The 17,260-nt window shown below is 39.7% G+C and overlaps 1 protein-coding gene across 2 annotated transcripts in view; it reads right to left on the bottom strand.

Annotated features, from left to right (window-relative positions):
- The window catches only part of Plcb1 (phospholipase C beta 1), a 714,140-nt gene that overhangs the window by 126,219 nt on the left and 570,661 nt on the right, over nucleotides 1–17,260 (bottom strand). For both annotated transcript variants that reach the window (XM_052724082.1, XM_052724081.1), the window contains exons 16-23: nucleotides 16,380–16,476; nucleotides 14,270–14,354; nucleotides 11,719–11,843; nucleotides 10,085–10,239; nucleotides 6,856–7,020; nucleotides 6,067–6,166; nucleotides 3,686–3,790; nucleotides 2,591–2,700 (exon numbers count right to left, since the gene is read on the bottom strand). In XM_052724082.1, coding sequence (XP_052580042.1) covers nucleotides 2,591–2,700; nucleotides 3,686–3,790; nucleotides 6,067–6,166; nucleotides 6,856–7,020; nucleotides 10,085–10,239; nucleotides 11,719–11,843; nucleotides 14,270–14,354; nucleotides 16,380–16,476 — 942 coding nt within the window. The remainder of the gene's footprint in view (nucleotides 1–2,590; nucleotides 2,701–3,685; nucleotides 3,791–6,066; nucleotides 6,167–6,855; nucleotides 7,021–10,084; nucleotides 10,240–11,718; nucleotides 11,844–14,269; nucleotides 14,355–16,379; nucleotides 16,477–17,260) is intronic.

Genomic DNA, 17,260 nt, shown 5'->3' with positions numbered 1-17,260 from the left:
ACACATGTGAATAGTAATGATACTAATAAAACATTTTTATGTCAATGCTATTCTGGCAAATCCTTTCACCTCCATGCCTTGGGCACACCATTGTCAGTATGACAACCGTGCTCAAATATTTTATTTTGACTTTAAGGTCTTTATGGAAAATTTTCTAACTGAAATATTGAGCATTCACATTTTTCCTTTATAGGTATATTTTAAAAGTAGAAAACAAAAAGAGTTGCTGATAATTTCATTTGGCATCTTTGTAATTACATTAAGGTATCTGGGCTTTGAACTTTTATTAAATTTGCGAACAAAAATACATCCATAGGCAACATGCTAGTTCCATATGTATCAATGACTGACAGTACTTATGTATTACTTAAGAGGGTTTTTTTGCTGTTGTTTATATCCTAAATTTTTTTTATTTGACTTATATATAAGTACCTGTAAGTACTATAAATCTACTCCTAGGATTGAGATTGTGTTTTTATTTTGCAATGTTGCTGACCAACAACCTGAACGGTGATTTGTTTTGTTTTGTTTTGTTTTGAGACAGGGTTTCAAAATTTAATTCTCCAGTTTCAAAAATGAGGCCAGGGAGGATTTAGACAACTCCACAGGGCATGGAAAGGGTGGTATTTTATTTTCTCTGAGACCAATGTGGAGTCTCTGTGATTTAGGGCTTCTTGAATGACATTAGACATGTGCAAAATAACCTAAATTTAACCAGCAGTATACATATATAAAAATCATTTCGAATCACTTTATTAAGAGGGAAAAACGAAAGCAATATTGATCTAAGTCTCAATTTCTGCTCTTTTTACATCCTTTACAGTTTTCATTCACCACAAATAGGCTCCTAATATGTGATATCAGCTCTTGGTATGTGATGTTGGGCACAAAATGAAGCTTTTGAAGGACACCAGAGTTAGAGATCTCAGCAGTCTCAAAGGCTCGCTATCTCCTCCCTCTCCTCAGAGTGACAGTTTGCCCTGTGATAGGGAAATAACATGGGAGGCACCATCACCAAAAGGCTCCATGGTGAGACTTTCACCAATGGCTGCTTCAGCTGAAGAGCTGAAGAATGTAGGTGTCTGCCAATGGGCCTTTGATATGAGTAATTCCTCCCTGGAGACACCAGCTAAAGTACCCTGCAGGTCCTTTGCATGTATATCATGACTTGCAGTTTAGTGTTTTCATGGGATTACAGAGTGTGCAATCGAGTGGGTCTCTGATTCTTGTGTCTTCTCTTGGGCTCTTCTCGTTTGTTTTGTCCAATTTTAATGTGTTAGTTTTTGTTCTATCTGATTACATTTTACTTTATTATGTTATATTTTATTATTGTCCCCTAGAATCCTATTTATTTTCTAATGTAAGACAGAAAGCTGGTGGTTCCCGATGGGAGGGTGGGGAGGAAGTGGAGGAGTAGAGGGAGGGGAAACCGTAATCAGGATATATTATGTGAGGAAAAACATCCATTTTCAATAAAAGGATCAAAATAAATAAATAAATAAATAAATAAATAAATAAATAAATAAATAAATAAATTCTTCTTAGCATCAGGATATATTATGTGAGGAAAAACATCCATTTTCAATAAAAGGATCAAAATAAATAAATAAATAAATAAATAAATAAATAAATAAATAAATAAATAAATAAATAAATTCTTCTTAGCATCCCATTGAAACTTCTCTAAAATATTCTAGGCCACAAACCTAGTCTTATCAAATACAAAAAAAGCAAAATAATCTTTAATATCATATCAGATCATAGAGTAATAACATTAGAAACTAATTGTAAGAGAAACCACATAAGCTACACAAATACATAGAGATTAAACTATACACTCTTAAATGACTAATGGGGTTTCAGAGAAAATAAGGGAAGAAATTAAAAATGTTTTAGCATCAAATGAAAATGGTAACACAATTTATGAGAACCTTCATGATACTACCAAGACAGTCCTAAAAGGAAAATGTGTAGGTATGACACTGTGACACTCCCAGCTGTGACGCCCCCCCCCCCCCCACCGCGAGCTGCAACCATGATTCAAGCCTAACATGTGTGTGAGCACATACATGTCACGATGCCCATGTGGAATTCAATTTGTGGGAATTGGTTCCCTCCTTCTACCATATGTGTCTCAGGGATTGAACTCAGGTCATCAGGCTTGGGGGCAAGCACCCTTACCCACTGAGCCTCTCATTTTGTGTATTATAAGAAATCATAAATTACTTGGAAAAAATCATGCACTTTAAATGAAAAGCAAAAGAAAATACTAAATGATTTAGTGATGATTGCTTTTCAGTGATTTAGTTGCTAAATCAACACAGAATCACCTAGAAACATCCAGAGCAGCAAGATGTGTACTATTCATCCACTACAGCCATGGGATAAGGCCCTGGTGTTATCTAAGGAATGCTAAGGGAAAGAAATGTGGATATTTTGCTGACTCATCATGCTTTGTGACTTTAGGCTGAATTCCAAGAAGTTGTGTTCTAGCATGCCATGTCTTTGAGGTGCGACGTTGCATAGGCCATGCCAGCCAGTAGATGTGGAACTCGTTACTGACATGCGTTAAGACTGGAGACCTTCTCACCTCTTTCTTCACTTCCTCTTCGTCCTCCAGGGTCAGTGCAGCCAGCTGCTTAGCTCTCTGCTCCATCAGATTGACATATCGGATCGGGTTGGACAGAGCTTCAATCACATCTAATCAGGGAAGAGACATTCTAGATCAAGGCTTCTGGAGGAGCTGACTAGCCATCATCCATCCAAGGAACCATCCGTGCATATAACCCACCATCCACTCATGCATTCATTCATCCCTGACCCACCCACTCATTGATGTAGCATCATTTATTCTTCCACCTAACCCTGTAACTCTCCACTCAGATATGCCCCATTTTGAAAATACATAAGGGGCAGGACTTTGCTAAAACTTGAGAGAGAAATCAAAGTCACTCGGTTCTGAGAGCCAAATGACATGCATTTCAAGTCATGGTTCCCCCTCAACTGCATCTTCTCTAGCTTTCTTTTGAAGCTTTTGTCTACTCCAGCAATGGCTTCCATACTTGACTTATTTGATTAAAAGTGTATCATAAGTGGAGACTCTTTGCATAAAGCCTGTCTTCTGGCCTAATGGAACAACCAATTTGACAGTTTGGCAGTGACAAGGCAGTGGAAGTTAGAGCTGCCACCTCTGGGCCAGAAACACGTGTTCCATGTTTGTCACAGTCTCCACCAATGGCCAGTGTCTCATTCTTAGGACCCTTGATAATAAAAAACAAACAAACAAAAGAAAACCAAACCAAGTCAACAACAACAACAAACAATTAAAAATGTGACTTTTGGTTAAGTTAGTGCCTGTGAATTTGAGACTTGATCAGAGACCTGCAGCTAGCTGGAGGTAAATTCACTGTACAGATATAGATGAATAACTGTAGAAGTGAACAGCATGGGCTGGAAAGTGTTGGTCCCATGAGGATAAGACTGACCTTGTGTAAAGAGAGTAAACACTAGGATATTAGGATTTCAATCAAGAAATGTTTAACGTGCCCACAGACTCAAACAACTGACTGCTAAGCATACACACCAAAGAAGTTGTGCTTATGAGGCCACAATGTCCCACCATTGGCCCAGTTAGCCTTCCACCAGGCCACAAAGATGCGGATACCCCCCAGGTGGCCCTGTTTACCTGCATATGTATCTGGCACGTAGTCTTTGACTTCTATGTAGACAAAGACAGCCGGCAACATCAGGGGCTGGTTCCTCTCATTCCGCAGGGAGATGTAGTGATAGCCTGCAGGGTGACAATGATACTGAGTGTCACCTGTTTGCTTCACAGTGCTAGTGACATCCATTCCCACCTGTGGTGCATGACAAACAGTCCACTTGTTTTTCATTTTCATCACACAATTCTGAGTGATAATGTAGTGTGTACCTCAACAGGCTGGGAAAATAATTGATTCTGTATTATTATTATTATTATTTCTGTTCTAACCATTTTTTTCACCTGCAAATTGTATATCCCAGTTTGAATTATTGGTTCAAATGTACCCCCTACAATAAACCATACTTGCAGTGATTTTGTGACTGCAGATCTGTGTTGTCTATGGGACATTAGTGCTTCGGGACCAACACAGTGTGAACATGCACGTGTAGAGTTAGGCACTTTTGACTTACCAGTGGGTTCCCTAAAAGAGCCCCATGTTGGGTGCCACCACCCCTTCAGCGTGCATCCCAAAATGAACACTGGATAGAAATGAGTCCAAATGGCATCCCAAAGTACAACTTTGCCATTGAGCACAGGCTAGCCCGGTCAATTGTTATGCTGTGGCTGTTGCGCTTTGTCCCCCAGGTTGGAGGCAGAGTGATCACCCATCTGTTGACCCTGAACAGCTGGAGGCACAGGCCTGTGCTTGCCAGAGATGGTTCTTGAGAGAGATAAAAAGACTGAGCCTGGCCGACCTAGTTCTCTAGTTTCCTGCTGGTGAGGTGATCCCCACCCCCCACACTTCCTTGAGGAAGCCTCCACTTAAATTAGTTCCTTACCAGAAGAAAGCTGATAAAATGACATAATCTTGACCTTGTAGCCTCTAAAACTGTGAGCAAAATAAACTTCATTTCTTCCTAAAGCAGCCTGACTCAGGTATTTTCATTAGAGTAGTAAAAAATAAACTAATATATGTTGCTAACCCACAAGACTCATGAGTCAGAAGCACAAATACTTGCTAGTGAGTTTTCAGACAGCTTATTGTGCACAAGTATTGTGGCCAAAGTTGATTTCTGGCAACACTACAACATGACAAAATTGAAAAATTACCAAATTGATTTGAAAAAATTTAAAGCCTCTGTTGTACAGCAAAAACACAAAGGAGCAATGTAGCAGAATATTAGTTTAAAATGAATTACATTTGTTTATACTGTGGAATATTTGTTTAATGTTGCAAAGATGTGTGTTGCATTCTTTTTTTTTTTTTTTTGGTTTTTCGAGACAGGGTTTCTCTGTGTTGTTTTGGTGCCTGTCCTGGAACTCACTCTGTAGCCCAGGCTGGCCTGGAACTCACAGAGATCCACCTGGCTCTGCCTCCCGAGTGCTGGGATTAAAGGCATGTGCCACCACCGCCCGGCTTGTGTGTTGCATTCTTTAATATTGCACTTGTTTAACTCTGTAAAGCTGTGTTACTTTGCCTGTCTAAAACATGTGATTGGTTTAATAAAGAGCTCCATGGCCAATAGCTAGGCAGGAAAGAGAAATAAGCAAGGCTGGAGGACAGACAGAATAAACAGGAGGAAATCTAGAGAACAGAGGGAGGAGCGAAAAAAGGAGGAGAGGAGGATGGTAGGGGCCAGTGATCCAGCCACACAGCCAGCCACGAAGTAAGCAGGAAATATATATATATATATATATAAAATAAAGAAAGGTAAAAAGCACAGAGGCAAAACATAGCTAAAGAGAAACAAGATAATTTAAATTAGAAAAGCTGGCTAGAAACAAGCCAAGCTAAGACCAGGCATTCATAAGTAAGAATACATCTCCATGTATTTCTTGGGAGCTTGGTGGCAGACCCCTAAAGCATATAAAAAAAAAAAAAAAACCAAAAAAAAAAAAAAACCTACAGAGCAACAGATCCTAAGTCATTCCTTAATGACAAAGTCTCTCACCACACTATCCATACCTGCTGTGGGATGGTCTGTATGTCAAGTGTGTTGCTGATTGGTCAATAAATAAATCACTGATTGGCCAGTGGCCAGGCAGGAAGTATAGGCGGGACAAGGAGGAGAATAAAGCTGGGAAGTGGAAGGCTGAGTCAGAGACACTGCCAGCCGCCACGATGACAAACAGCATGTGAAGATGCCGGTAAGGCACAAGCCACGTGGCAAGGTATAGACTTATAGAAATGGATTAATTTAAGCTGTAAGAACAGTTAGCAAGAAGCCTGCCATGACCATACAGTTTGTAACCAATATAAGTCTCTGCGTTTACTTGATCGGGTCTGAGTGGCTGTGGGACTGGCAGGTGAGAGAGATTTGTCTTGACTGTGGGCCAGGCAGGAAAACTCTAGCTACACATACCTGGCCGAATAGCCTGCACAGGCAAGATCCGGTGGCCAATAAATTTACCTCCTTCTTCATATGCTGCTATCCTCAAACAGGCCAGAGAAGGCAGAACTACCTGTGGGGACATGAATGATGCTGGTTACAAGAATAAGCAAAAGCAAGAAAGAACTAGAAAAGTATTGAAGAACCTGGCCCTGCCCTTCCCAAACCAGGTATCTACTCATCTAATCTAGGTAAAACTTAAGCTGCCTCTCTGAAGATAAGAAAAGACATGAGCAGAAACAGGGCTGCATTTGGGTGCACCACCATGCTTCAGAGGCCATTTGAGCCAAAAGGTACTTTCTTTTTACACACACATCATCAATGTAGAAAGTTCTGTGAACTCAGTTAGGGGATCTTACCATTGTGCACACAGGTTTTCAGATGAAGCTACTTTGATATATTAAATCAAAATTAAGAGGTTAGGGGAATGGCTCAAAGGTTAAGAATACTGTTTGTTTTCGAAGAGGATCCAGGTTCAGTTCCCAGCACCCATATGGCAGCTCTTAAAGGTCTATAATTCCAGTTTTAGGTGATTCACCTCCCTCTTCTGTGGGCACCAGGAATGTATAGGATGCATAGACTTACATACAGGCTAGACATTCATATAATTAAACAAAGCTAAAATATTGAAAAAATAAAATTAAAGCATTCACGATAGCCTTCAAAATACAATTGCTTTATATACTCACAACCAAATAATTGCTTGTTTTTCCTCTGTTTAAAACACCCAGAAAACACCTGCCTCTCACAGAAGAGACCCACCTTTTTGAACACAATAGGTTCTTCTTCCCAGACAGGATTTACAGCATTTCCTTGGGATGTCTTGGTTTTAAATGCCTTCCTCCTTGTGTCCACAGGCAAACCAAACATATCCACTTCCACATAAGTTCCAACCTTCTTATCAGAAAGAAACTGACCTGAAATAATCTAGAAAATATCAGAAAGTCTTGAAAAATGAGTAACAAGGAGTCAGGAGACAACTCTAAGGAGGCCAAATGCAGCCCGTGAGTGTGAAATCATAGGCTGAATGAAATAAAGGCAAGAGTAGAGCCATCTTTCCTCTTAACGTAGAGTTGATAGAGGAGACTGAGAATGGGGGTCGTTAGGAGCCAATCAGATGGAGTCATATGGGAGCAATAAATGAACCAGCATCCCTGGAAGCTACCAAGTTATCATGATCTCTGTCCTCACTCAGCCATCTGAACAACTGTGGGCCTCCTTTGTCTGGCTACAGAATTAATCAATGTTCATTAGTTAAATGAGATTTAAGACTACATATTCCTACAAGATATCCCATGGTTTCTTCTATCTACAATAGAGTTGTTAACATCCTAGGAACCCATCACCTGTCATAAAAGTGAATGGATACATTAACCTAGGACCAACTCAGAGAACTTTCCCGGCACTGTCTCCCTGACTCTTCAGGATTGCTGATCACATCAGCAGGGTCTTTGGCATCCCTCAGCTTCTAATGCCACCATTTTGCCAGACTTCTAGCCCAGTCATCATCTTCGAAGTACTGTCCCTATCATGGGTAAGCTCAGAAAGGCACTGAGTAGCCGATGACTTTGTTCCAAACACGTGACTCAGATTCCCCGGGTTTGCTCATCACTCCCTGTTCCTGCTGTTCTTTCTGGAATAAAGTACAGGCACATTTTATTTGTTTCCTTTAACCATTATGGCAGGTGACAGATCCCTTGGATGTTGACAACTGGGCTACACAGAGAGGAAGGTGAGGGAGATGTTTTGTGAATATGTCGTCTTAAAATCTCATTCAATTCCACAGTATTGAACCGTTCCATAGGTAGGCAGAGTAGGATCACAACTGGATGACTAGATGGCTAGCCGGCAAGAGTAAAAGCAATGAAAAACTTGGTGGGTACCCACTTGGTATCAACCACTGTTGTTTAACTTGGGTTCTACCTCCTAACAGGCTTTGTACAACATGTCTGAAACTTTCAAGTGACATGAATCCCACCAGGAATTCAGATGCCCAGAAGTCTTGGGTTCTTATGTTTCCTGATCAAAAGCAGAGTCCGAAAGTAGCCATGACCCTCAGCCTCAGGGCCTTTGTCAGTCAGATGGGATGGTAAATCACCATGTTAGCTTAGAGGTCTGGGACTGTGATGTCTCTGCCAGAAGACCCACTCAGAGGTATGACAGGACCAAGGGGAGCCCAACCCCAGGTTTGGAGGTGATGATGGAGGCAGGTGGGGCTCTATGCAGTGGCCTGCATTTTGGACAGAAGCTACAGGGTAAATTTTGGCTGGGGGCTCTCAACTATTTCCCAATTCACCCCAACTTTCCTATGTCTGTGTATTGGTTTTATAACTGTTTCCACTGACAGAGTAGAATTTTCAAGACAAAAATTAATAAGCAAAAAGACATATGGGAATAAGATGGATCTAAACAAGTCAAACTACTCCTAGTGTGACTCAGCTAGGACAACAAGTGCCAGGAATGCTAAAAATTAGTCTTCTGTTACTACATGATGCTTCTGGTGTCTTAACTGTTCTTGACAGGAATTAAACATCATTTGCTGAAAACAATTTCTTAAAATCAATACATTTATGCAGCATCATTTTTGCCTAGTTCACTCTATAATACATGGCTTGAAGTAACTTCAAAAGATATAATTACAAAACATTTTGCTGAAATTTTATTTTTGAAACTATAACATAAAGTGGCTCACTTTGGGGAGAACCAGGGGATGAACAGCAGTGTTGGGCATGCTGACATGTCATGTCCTGTCATCAGCACACTTGAGCTGGGGGAACTGAGAATTTAAGGCAAGCCTGAGCTACATAGTGATGCTGTCTCAAAAAACAAAACAAAACAACAACAAAAATAACAAGGGCTTGAGATGCAGGTCAGTGGTAGAGCACTTGCTTAGCTGATGCAAGGTCCTGGTGTTTTATCACCAGCAGTATAAAGCATGTGTTTGGGTTAGATATTAAACTGTCAGAGGGATGTATGGACAAGTTTTTCACTTGATTTTGTTAAGGTCAGTCTGAAAAAGGCATTTATGTTTAGTTTTGGAAGTTTATTAGTCATATAATTATTCATGGAAACACACAGTAAATGAGATTTTAAAAAGTAAATTTTTACGTTTTATAACATTCTAGTTTCAACAACCACATGCTTCCAGAATCCATGGGGAAGCTCTTTATAAAAATGGAGTCCTCAAGCTGGGCGGCAGTGGTACATGCCTTTAATCCCAGCACTCGGGAGACAGAGCCAGGCAGATCTCTATGAGTTTGAGGCCAGCCTGGTCTACAGAGTAAGATCCAGGACAGGCACCAAAACGACACAGAGAAACCCTGTCTCAAATAACCAAAACTAAAAAAAAAAAAAAAAAAGGAGTCCTCTCATGATATTAAAATACTTCTCCACAGTTAAAAATCTGTTGTCACATCTATTTCAAAGACCGAATAAAAGGATTTGGGATTCATTTTGAGAATAAAATGCATAGTGAATAAAGCAACGCTTTAAGATTATTAAAGTGACTTTTATATCCCTGAATATTCAGGTAGATTGAAAAACATGCTATGGTAACTTGGCAGCTTTTGTCCAATATTCAATCATTAGAATTGGTGAGAACTGGGGTGGTGGGGAGAACTCAAAGACCTCCATACGGGTGCCTGGCTTCCCTGTGCACTTTCCAGTGGGATATTTGCATCCAAAGAGAGGACTGGGCAATGGGAAGTCTCCACACATCTATTTTTTTTAGCTCCATTTACTCTCATCCTAAGAATGAGACTTGGCTCCTTTATTTCTTTGTAGTCTGGGGAAATTTTTAATGAGTATTTGATCCCTGAAAAGAAAATAATGTATGAAGGAGGCTCCTAACTCTTAAGCTTTTAATGACAAAGATACTTGTTTATGCAATATAGGTGATAGTTAAGTCTTTTCTCAGGGATGGGTTTGTGACTTACATAACCAGGGAAGGGGGTGGGGGGCCTGGCAGTCGTAAGGGTGAACGTGTACATACCTTAACGGATAGAGTGTTGGCCACTATCCCATCTACGATTCCCTCAGTAAATGGGTCAAAATGCTTGTCCGGCCTCCTCATGAATTCTGGCTTTAGCCTGTAGCCGCTCTTCCCATTGTACTCGTACATGCCCATGTTTATCTGCATAGCTAGATCTAAGATAAAAGCAGCCCGGTGTGAGTACATTTGCGTTTGGAAACTGTAGACGAAGACTGTATATTGTAGTCCACTTCCCCAACTGTTCATGCCTTTACAAGGAAATAGTAGTTACACACCACAATAATTTAGAGAGAGAGAAAAAAAAAAAAAAAAGAGCTGTAGTCCCCAAACCCAGAAAGAACACTGCCTGCAGGCTGGTTTATAGTGTTTTTCAATTTAAATACATTTTTAGAAGCATTACAGCTATTTTAGCAAGTATTTTTCGGCTTTAATTTTAACAGTTGCATAAAATTCCTTTGTATGCATATATTTGAGTTGATAATTTTAACTAGTCCCTTCTTCGGACACATTTGTTTCTAGTAAATTTTCAGCATTTTACGTAAGTGTTTCAGTGGATATCATAAGGAAATTTTTGAAAATTTGGCAGTGTTTTGCTAGAGTGAGTGGAATTGCTGAATCAAAAGGTAGGCACATTAGAAAATGCTGCTTTTGTTTTGGTAAGTCTTGTTAAAATGCCCTCCAGAAAGTTTAAATTAATTTATACTCATGTAAACCATTTTAAGGGATTTTTTGAGGACTGATTTCTACATAACTCATTATCAAGGGATGCTCTAATTCTTTGTTTACTAATTTATAGGAAGACATTTTAAACGTGCATTTCTGTGATTAATTACAACCAATATGAATTGTTCACACACTCTTTTCTAGTGGGCAAAGGTTACTGGTCAAAGTTTTAACAGTCAGTGCATTAAATGAATGTCTAAATTTACGGTAATTCCTGGGGTTAAAAAAAACGCAATATAGGACACAGGAGCTCAGTGGTGGAATATTTACCTAGCATGTGCCAAAACCTGGATCAAATCAGCACTGTGGATTTGATACAAAGCCATATATATATATATATATATATATATATATATATATATATATATATATATATATATATGAAAGATTAAAAAATTTTAAGGCATGTAGGAAATAACTTGCTGTTCCAAACCATCCAGGAAGTGATCTATTTGTACGAACGGGACCAACAAAGAGGTCGGTATGTCTCTGCCTCCCCAGAGCAGGGGTGACAAGTGCTTGTCATCACACCAAACTTTTTAACATGGGCTCTATCCTTACAAGGTAAGGGCTTTATCAACTGAGCATTCTCCTTAACCCAGGATTTCTCTTTTTCCCTTTATGCTTTTGAATTTCCAGTTTTCCTAAAATCATTTTATACTACTTTTAAAATTGCTTTAAAAAAAGCACGAAATCCATAGATACCAAACCCTTTTCATAAATTTATTATAGACATCTCAACTTTCAAATTTTAGTTTTGTTCCTTTGCTTTGATGATCCTTCATTGAAATTTAGTTTTTCAGCCAAATCTGGCTATCCTCCCCCCCCCCCCCCCGAAGTTTCCATGGTAATGGTAGTAAATGCTTGGAAATGTGACTTTGCAGGGATGGGAGTAAGCTCCTGTTACTTACCCACTGTCTGGAAATTGAGTGCCACCATCTGACAGCCAGCATTCCAGAAGAGCTGGGGCATGTAGTTGGATGAGTCCACACGCGTTCCTTTGGGATATATCCTGCTAAGTTGCATCTTGTTGTATCTGGACCATCATGTTAAGTAGTGAATACAATTTCAAAATTATCAGTCTATTATATTCACGGTGAGGCTACTTTCTTATCTCTCACTGGGGAAATAAAGTAAATAGCAACGATCACATTGCCCTGATAGGCAAAATGTGCACAGAACGAGTTAATAGAACAAACATGTTCTTAGAAACAAAGTATTACTATTGGGAAACCTGTGGATGCGGAGTCCCGGGGCAGTAAGAATGACTGAGTCAATGTCTATGTGATTAGGAAGCATCAGTCACAGGGATGATGATGAAGGGCACTGCAAGGAGCTGAAACATTAAGTCCCAGGGAGGATGGTATTGTGTGTGGCAGAAGCAGGAAGTATGAACCATAAAGCTGTTTTAGAAATGCTCTGTCCTCATTTTCTTAATCTTCTCTGGGAATGCTATTTGCAAAGACTTTAGTAATCTTTAAGGTTAATAAAGAAGGTAAATATAGCACAGAAATTTCTGATCTTGCTTCAAAGTTTAGTTCAGTTTCCATCCTAAGAACCTTGTAGTCATTTAACACTACTTCATCTTTGTAGCATGACAGTATGGCTCCTACCACCACTTAAGGCAGAAGTTAGTTAATAAGGTCTGAAGCAGGCAAGACAGACTTGAGTCTTAACAGTGGAACTTGTTGGCTATCTGATCTTGGGTAAGTTAACTCATCTTCTGGTCTCAGTTTCCTCATCAATACAATAATTCCTCTGTCATAGAATTCCTTTTAGAATTAAATGAGATAAAACATTTAACAAAAGAATATCACAAAGTCAGTACTGAGTACTAATGACAATGATTGTATAGCATTTAATCATTTAATTTCAGTGTTAACATTTGTTCCCTGTTCTCTCATTGATGAGTGTGTGTGTGTGTGTGTGTGTGTTTATATTTGAAAAGTACCATAGCTTAGGCTGTCCTGGAACTGGTGATCCTCCTGCCTCAGCCTCCTGAGTGCTGAAATTATATGCACATGCTGCCATGCTTACCCTCTGTTGATAAAGCTTTTGATTTGTGTGTGTGTATGCATATGAGTGTGTATGCATGTGTGTGTGTGTTTGTGTGTGTGTGTGTGTGTGTGTGTGTGTGTGTGTGTGTGTGTGTGTGTATGTGTGTGAATGTGTACAGGTGCACATGTGTTTACAAGGTTGTACCAGAAGTCAACCTTTAATGTTACTCCTAAGGAGCTATCTACATTGGTTTGATGATCCAGGACCGCTCACAGGCCTTCAGTTTGCCCAAGTAGGCTAGACTAGCTGCCCAGCAAGCCACAGGAATCCTTCTGTCCCTACCTCACTGTAATTATAGGTGCATGTCACCATACCCAACTTTCTACAAACATGGGCCCTGGGCTCAAACTTAAGTCCTCATGCTTGACGGAGTCATATTCTTAGCCTCACTGATGAGGTGAAAAAGTAAATTTTATTCTAGGAATTGCTTCATGAAATTTAACTCTTTAGAATAGTGGCATTAATGGATGAAAAATAACATGAAGGTGCTGTGGATTTCTGTATGCTGTAAACGTGTTGCTCTGATTGACTGATAAACAAAATGCTGATTGGCCAGTAGCCAGGCAGGAAGGATAGTATAGGTGGGCTAAGGAGAGAGGAGAATTCTGGGAGATGGAAGGCTGAGTCAAGAGATGCTGCCAGCTGCTGCCACCATGAGAAGTAAGATGTAAAGTACCGGTAAGCCACAAGCCATCTGGCAACTTATAGATTAATAGAAATGGGTTAATTTAAGATATAAGAACTAGATAGCAAGAAGCCTGCCACGGCCATACAGTTTATAAGTAATATAAGTCTCTGTGTGTTTACTTGGCTCTGAGTGGGACTGGAGAAAACTCCAGCTACACGAAGGCTTCTTCAATTTTTATTCATGGGAAATAACATAAAACTAGAAATCACCATTGCCATGCATTTACATTCATGTAATTTTGACCATTGTTCCCACCACTTTTAATTGAAACTATATCACATGTGTGTGAGGTGCTAAGACAGGTTCATAGCTATATGCACATACCATTGATCTACAGATTCATACATATTTATAATCCTAGAGAGCATATGTAGGCTAGTGTATACAGTATACACACTTATGTTACATATATTGCATCCAATCAAACAGCAAATCATAAAGTTAGCAGCATTACTTCTGTTTGAAGATGATGAAAATCAGAATTAAGCAAATTGCAAAGAAACTTAGAGGTTGAGGTTTGAGGCAGCCTTGCAGCCAGGGCCTCCACTACCCTAAAGTTAGTTCATTTCTCTACAGACCAGGCTACCCATGTTGCACACTACACTGGAGACTTGGGCTATAGATGGAAATCATTCTACACATCTTTCTCATTATTGAACAGACAGTCCATGACTTCAGCAGGTGAGGTCAGCAGTCATTCATCAAATCAAGGATACTCTACAAATTCCACTGGAGACTTGGTAAGTTGTTCAAGTCCCTTGGTTTCCACGAAGGAAGACATTTCAAAGCTTTTATTTCTTTCTGAGTTCAACAACAACAAAAGGGGTAAGAAATAAAATTCAGTATTATAAATTACAATATTATAAAAGAAATAAACAAATGCTAAGTGAATTGGAGGGTAACTGCTTTAACATTCAGTGTGCATAGTCAGACTTTTATCCATCAACTATTTGCCAGTAATAAAAGTTGAGTCTTGCAAGTAATATCTTCAAGTATTCATAGCTTGGGTGAGATATCCTCATGGTTCTGTGCTTTAGGGTGTCAATTAATTAATTAACAGGTGTAGTATGACAAGGAAAATCGTTTTGTTCTAAAGCCCTCCAGACTGACTTTCTGGGGGATCTGCAGGAGACATTGTGGGGATGTAGATGCTGACATTGCATGTTATTCATGCCCACATGTCAACTCTTAAAGTCATAACTAATGTGGCATCAGAATTAGGATCTACCAAAGGACAGGAATCTCTGGAGATGTTTCAGTCTGCCAGCCTCATTTCCATAATGGATTCCAACAGCCAAAGAGGTGAGTGTGTTAAAGAACTCAATGTCCTTGAACATTGGAGTATTAGGAAAACACCCTGAATGTGGAATTCAAGCCTCTAGAGAGGGCAGGGGACAAAAGAAAGTGATTGCAGTTTAGAAAGACAGACAGACAGTTTCATGGTTTTCCCAACTGAGGATCAGTGGCTATGCCCTACACTCAGGTATACGTTACACAGTTGGTAAACAGCTCTATGTTTGGAAAAATGGTGATCTTTGGGAAGTTTTTCCCTCTTTGACTCTCTCACTTTCAAAATGAGGCCCTTATTCTTCCTCCTGATCACCGAAGACTCTATCCATCGCCCATTTGCCTAACTTGCTTTCAGGGTACCCCCAATTCCTTTATTTGGGCTCATCATTAATTTACTTTCATACAATTAATAATTTTAAGCATGATTATTAATTAAAATTAAGTTTTCACAATGGGTAAAATTCAATCAATGAGATGCCTAGCATGATCAAGTGACAGGAAGCACATGGAGAAAGTGTTTGAATGCCCAAGGGCATCACTGGGTTCCAGAGAATGCCCACTTCCTGCTCCTCTACCTCACAGCATCTCCAGGAGCTGTGCACAGTGGAGTCATAGAAAGTGAAGCCAAAGGGCAGGAAACCCCCCAGCTTTAGGATGCTTTACATCGGACAACTTCGGATAAGACGAACCAGTAATGATGGCATCAGAAAACGCTGGAGCTGTAGTGAAATTTAAATTCCTTGTGTGGATCAAGACACCAAGTGCCACTAAGTTAAGACTCAGGGCAGAAGCTCCCAAATATAAATCATCATGCCACACAGAAGCTTGAAGTTGGATGTATCTAGATTTTTTTTTAATGAGGCTGTTGCATTTAAGCAAAATTTCAATTAAGCAACTAGGAAGCCTCAAGGCTCCTCTTGCTCTGATCTTACCTTACACTTTGTGTAAGTATAAAGGGCACTTTCATAAAAGGGTTTTCCCCATTAGCTAATAGAAAGATGACTTCTGTATTCAATTTGAATGTATGGTTGGGTAAAGGGAAAACGAAAAGTGGTGTGAAGTGAGTTACATAGTCTCCTCAGTACATGAAATGAGCTGGAGAAATGGAACCTGGGTGGGTTGGTTCTATTTTGTGTTACCAAGTTTGTGTAAGTCTTTCTCGCTTCCCCTTCTGTGATGTGGGCAGATGCTTAACACTGTCACTGTGTTACTATGTGTCCCACAGGGGTTGTAGACAAACAAATGAAATGTAAAGTTCTCAGTCACTTGGACACTGGTTTGATATCTTTCAGGTAACCATGCATAGTCTGCAGGCCCATTAAATATGTGCAGGAACATCATGAAATGCTATTTTGTGATTTTCTGATATATTAAATATAATATCAAAGTGTTAAAAAGAGTTATATTTCTGTAATGATACCAAGATAGCACAATCCATGCAAATATCCAAGACATCCAGAACAGAATAGTTCCTTCAGGTCTTGATTACCTCATGTTTGGGCTATACTAGGGACTTTTTTCTGCAGAAAAGCTTACTTTTTGAAATTTCAAAGGACTCAAACTTGACAGGTTGAATATAGTTCACTAGGTTAGACATCTCTTCTGTGGCCATGGCCTCGCTGCCGGCAGTCCCCTGGAAGCAGGAATAAAAAATAAAATAAGAAATATTCCCAGAGTCAGTATTATACTATCCAGAGTTATCTTCTCAGAAAATAGTCACATGAAGCACGGGAACAGAAAATCCTTCCATTCTGAAAAGAACTGCTGCACAGAAATCCACCACGGGACAGGAACAAAAGGCAGGCCGGGTCCTCATCACAAACACTTGGCAGCACGTGTGTTTAGAGTTTGGATTTTGCAGTATTTATTTATACATAATGAATATTTTGTGAATGAGTCATAAATCCAACAAAAATTTCATTTAAAACTCACCTGTATGTTATACCCACTTCCTGTCTTTTCTCCCCAATGCTGAGTATTACAACCAGCACAGAATGATTATAAATATGAAATAAAAACATTCATGACATAGAATTTTCCATCTGTGGCATCAGGCAAGCTTTTTAAAGTTTAGGGGCTTTGGACATTTAGATTCTAGATTTTCAGATTCTGTATGGTAACTTTATGAACGGGAGAGCTGGCAGGGTGGTCTGGGTCCAACAGCATCAGGACCTCCATTTTTAGCCTCTCCACAGGCATCAGGGAGGAAAATCTGTATTAATACGGTGATGGCCACAGGAACCGCTGTCCTCTACAGCAGAGAGCACAGATGTAAGTGGGGGCTCTACAAACAATTTCTATATTTTTTGATAAGCACACCCCTCCCTCATTGGTTCCTGTGTGACAAAGTGTGCTGTATGGAAACAGGATAGTTGCTTAGGTCCCAGAGCAAGGCCATCTGATAGTAAATCCAAAGG

This window comes from Peromyscus californicus, unplaced genomic scaffold (genome assembly GCF_007827085.1).
Source record: "Peromyscus californicus insignis strain IS unplaced genomic scaffold, ASM782708v3 Scaffold_7__1_contigs__length_154581171, whole genome shotgun sequence".
Lineage (NCBI taxonomy): Eukaryota > Metazoa > Chordata > Mammalia > Rodentia > Cricetidae > Peromyscus > Peromyscus californicus.
This window is presented reverse-complemented; position numbering and strand designations above follow the sequence as displayed.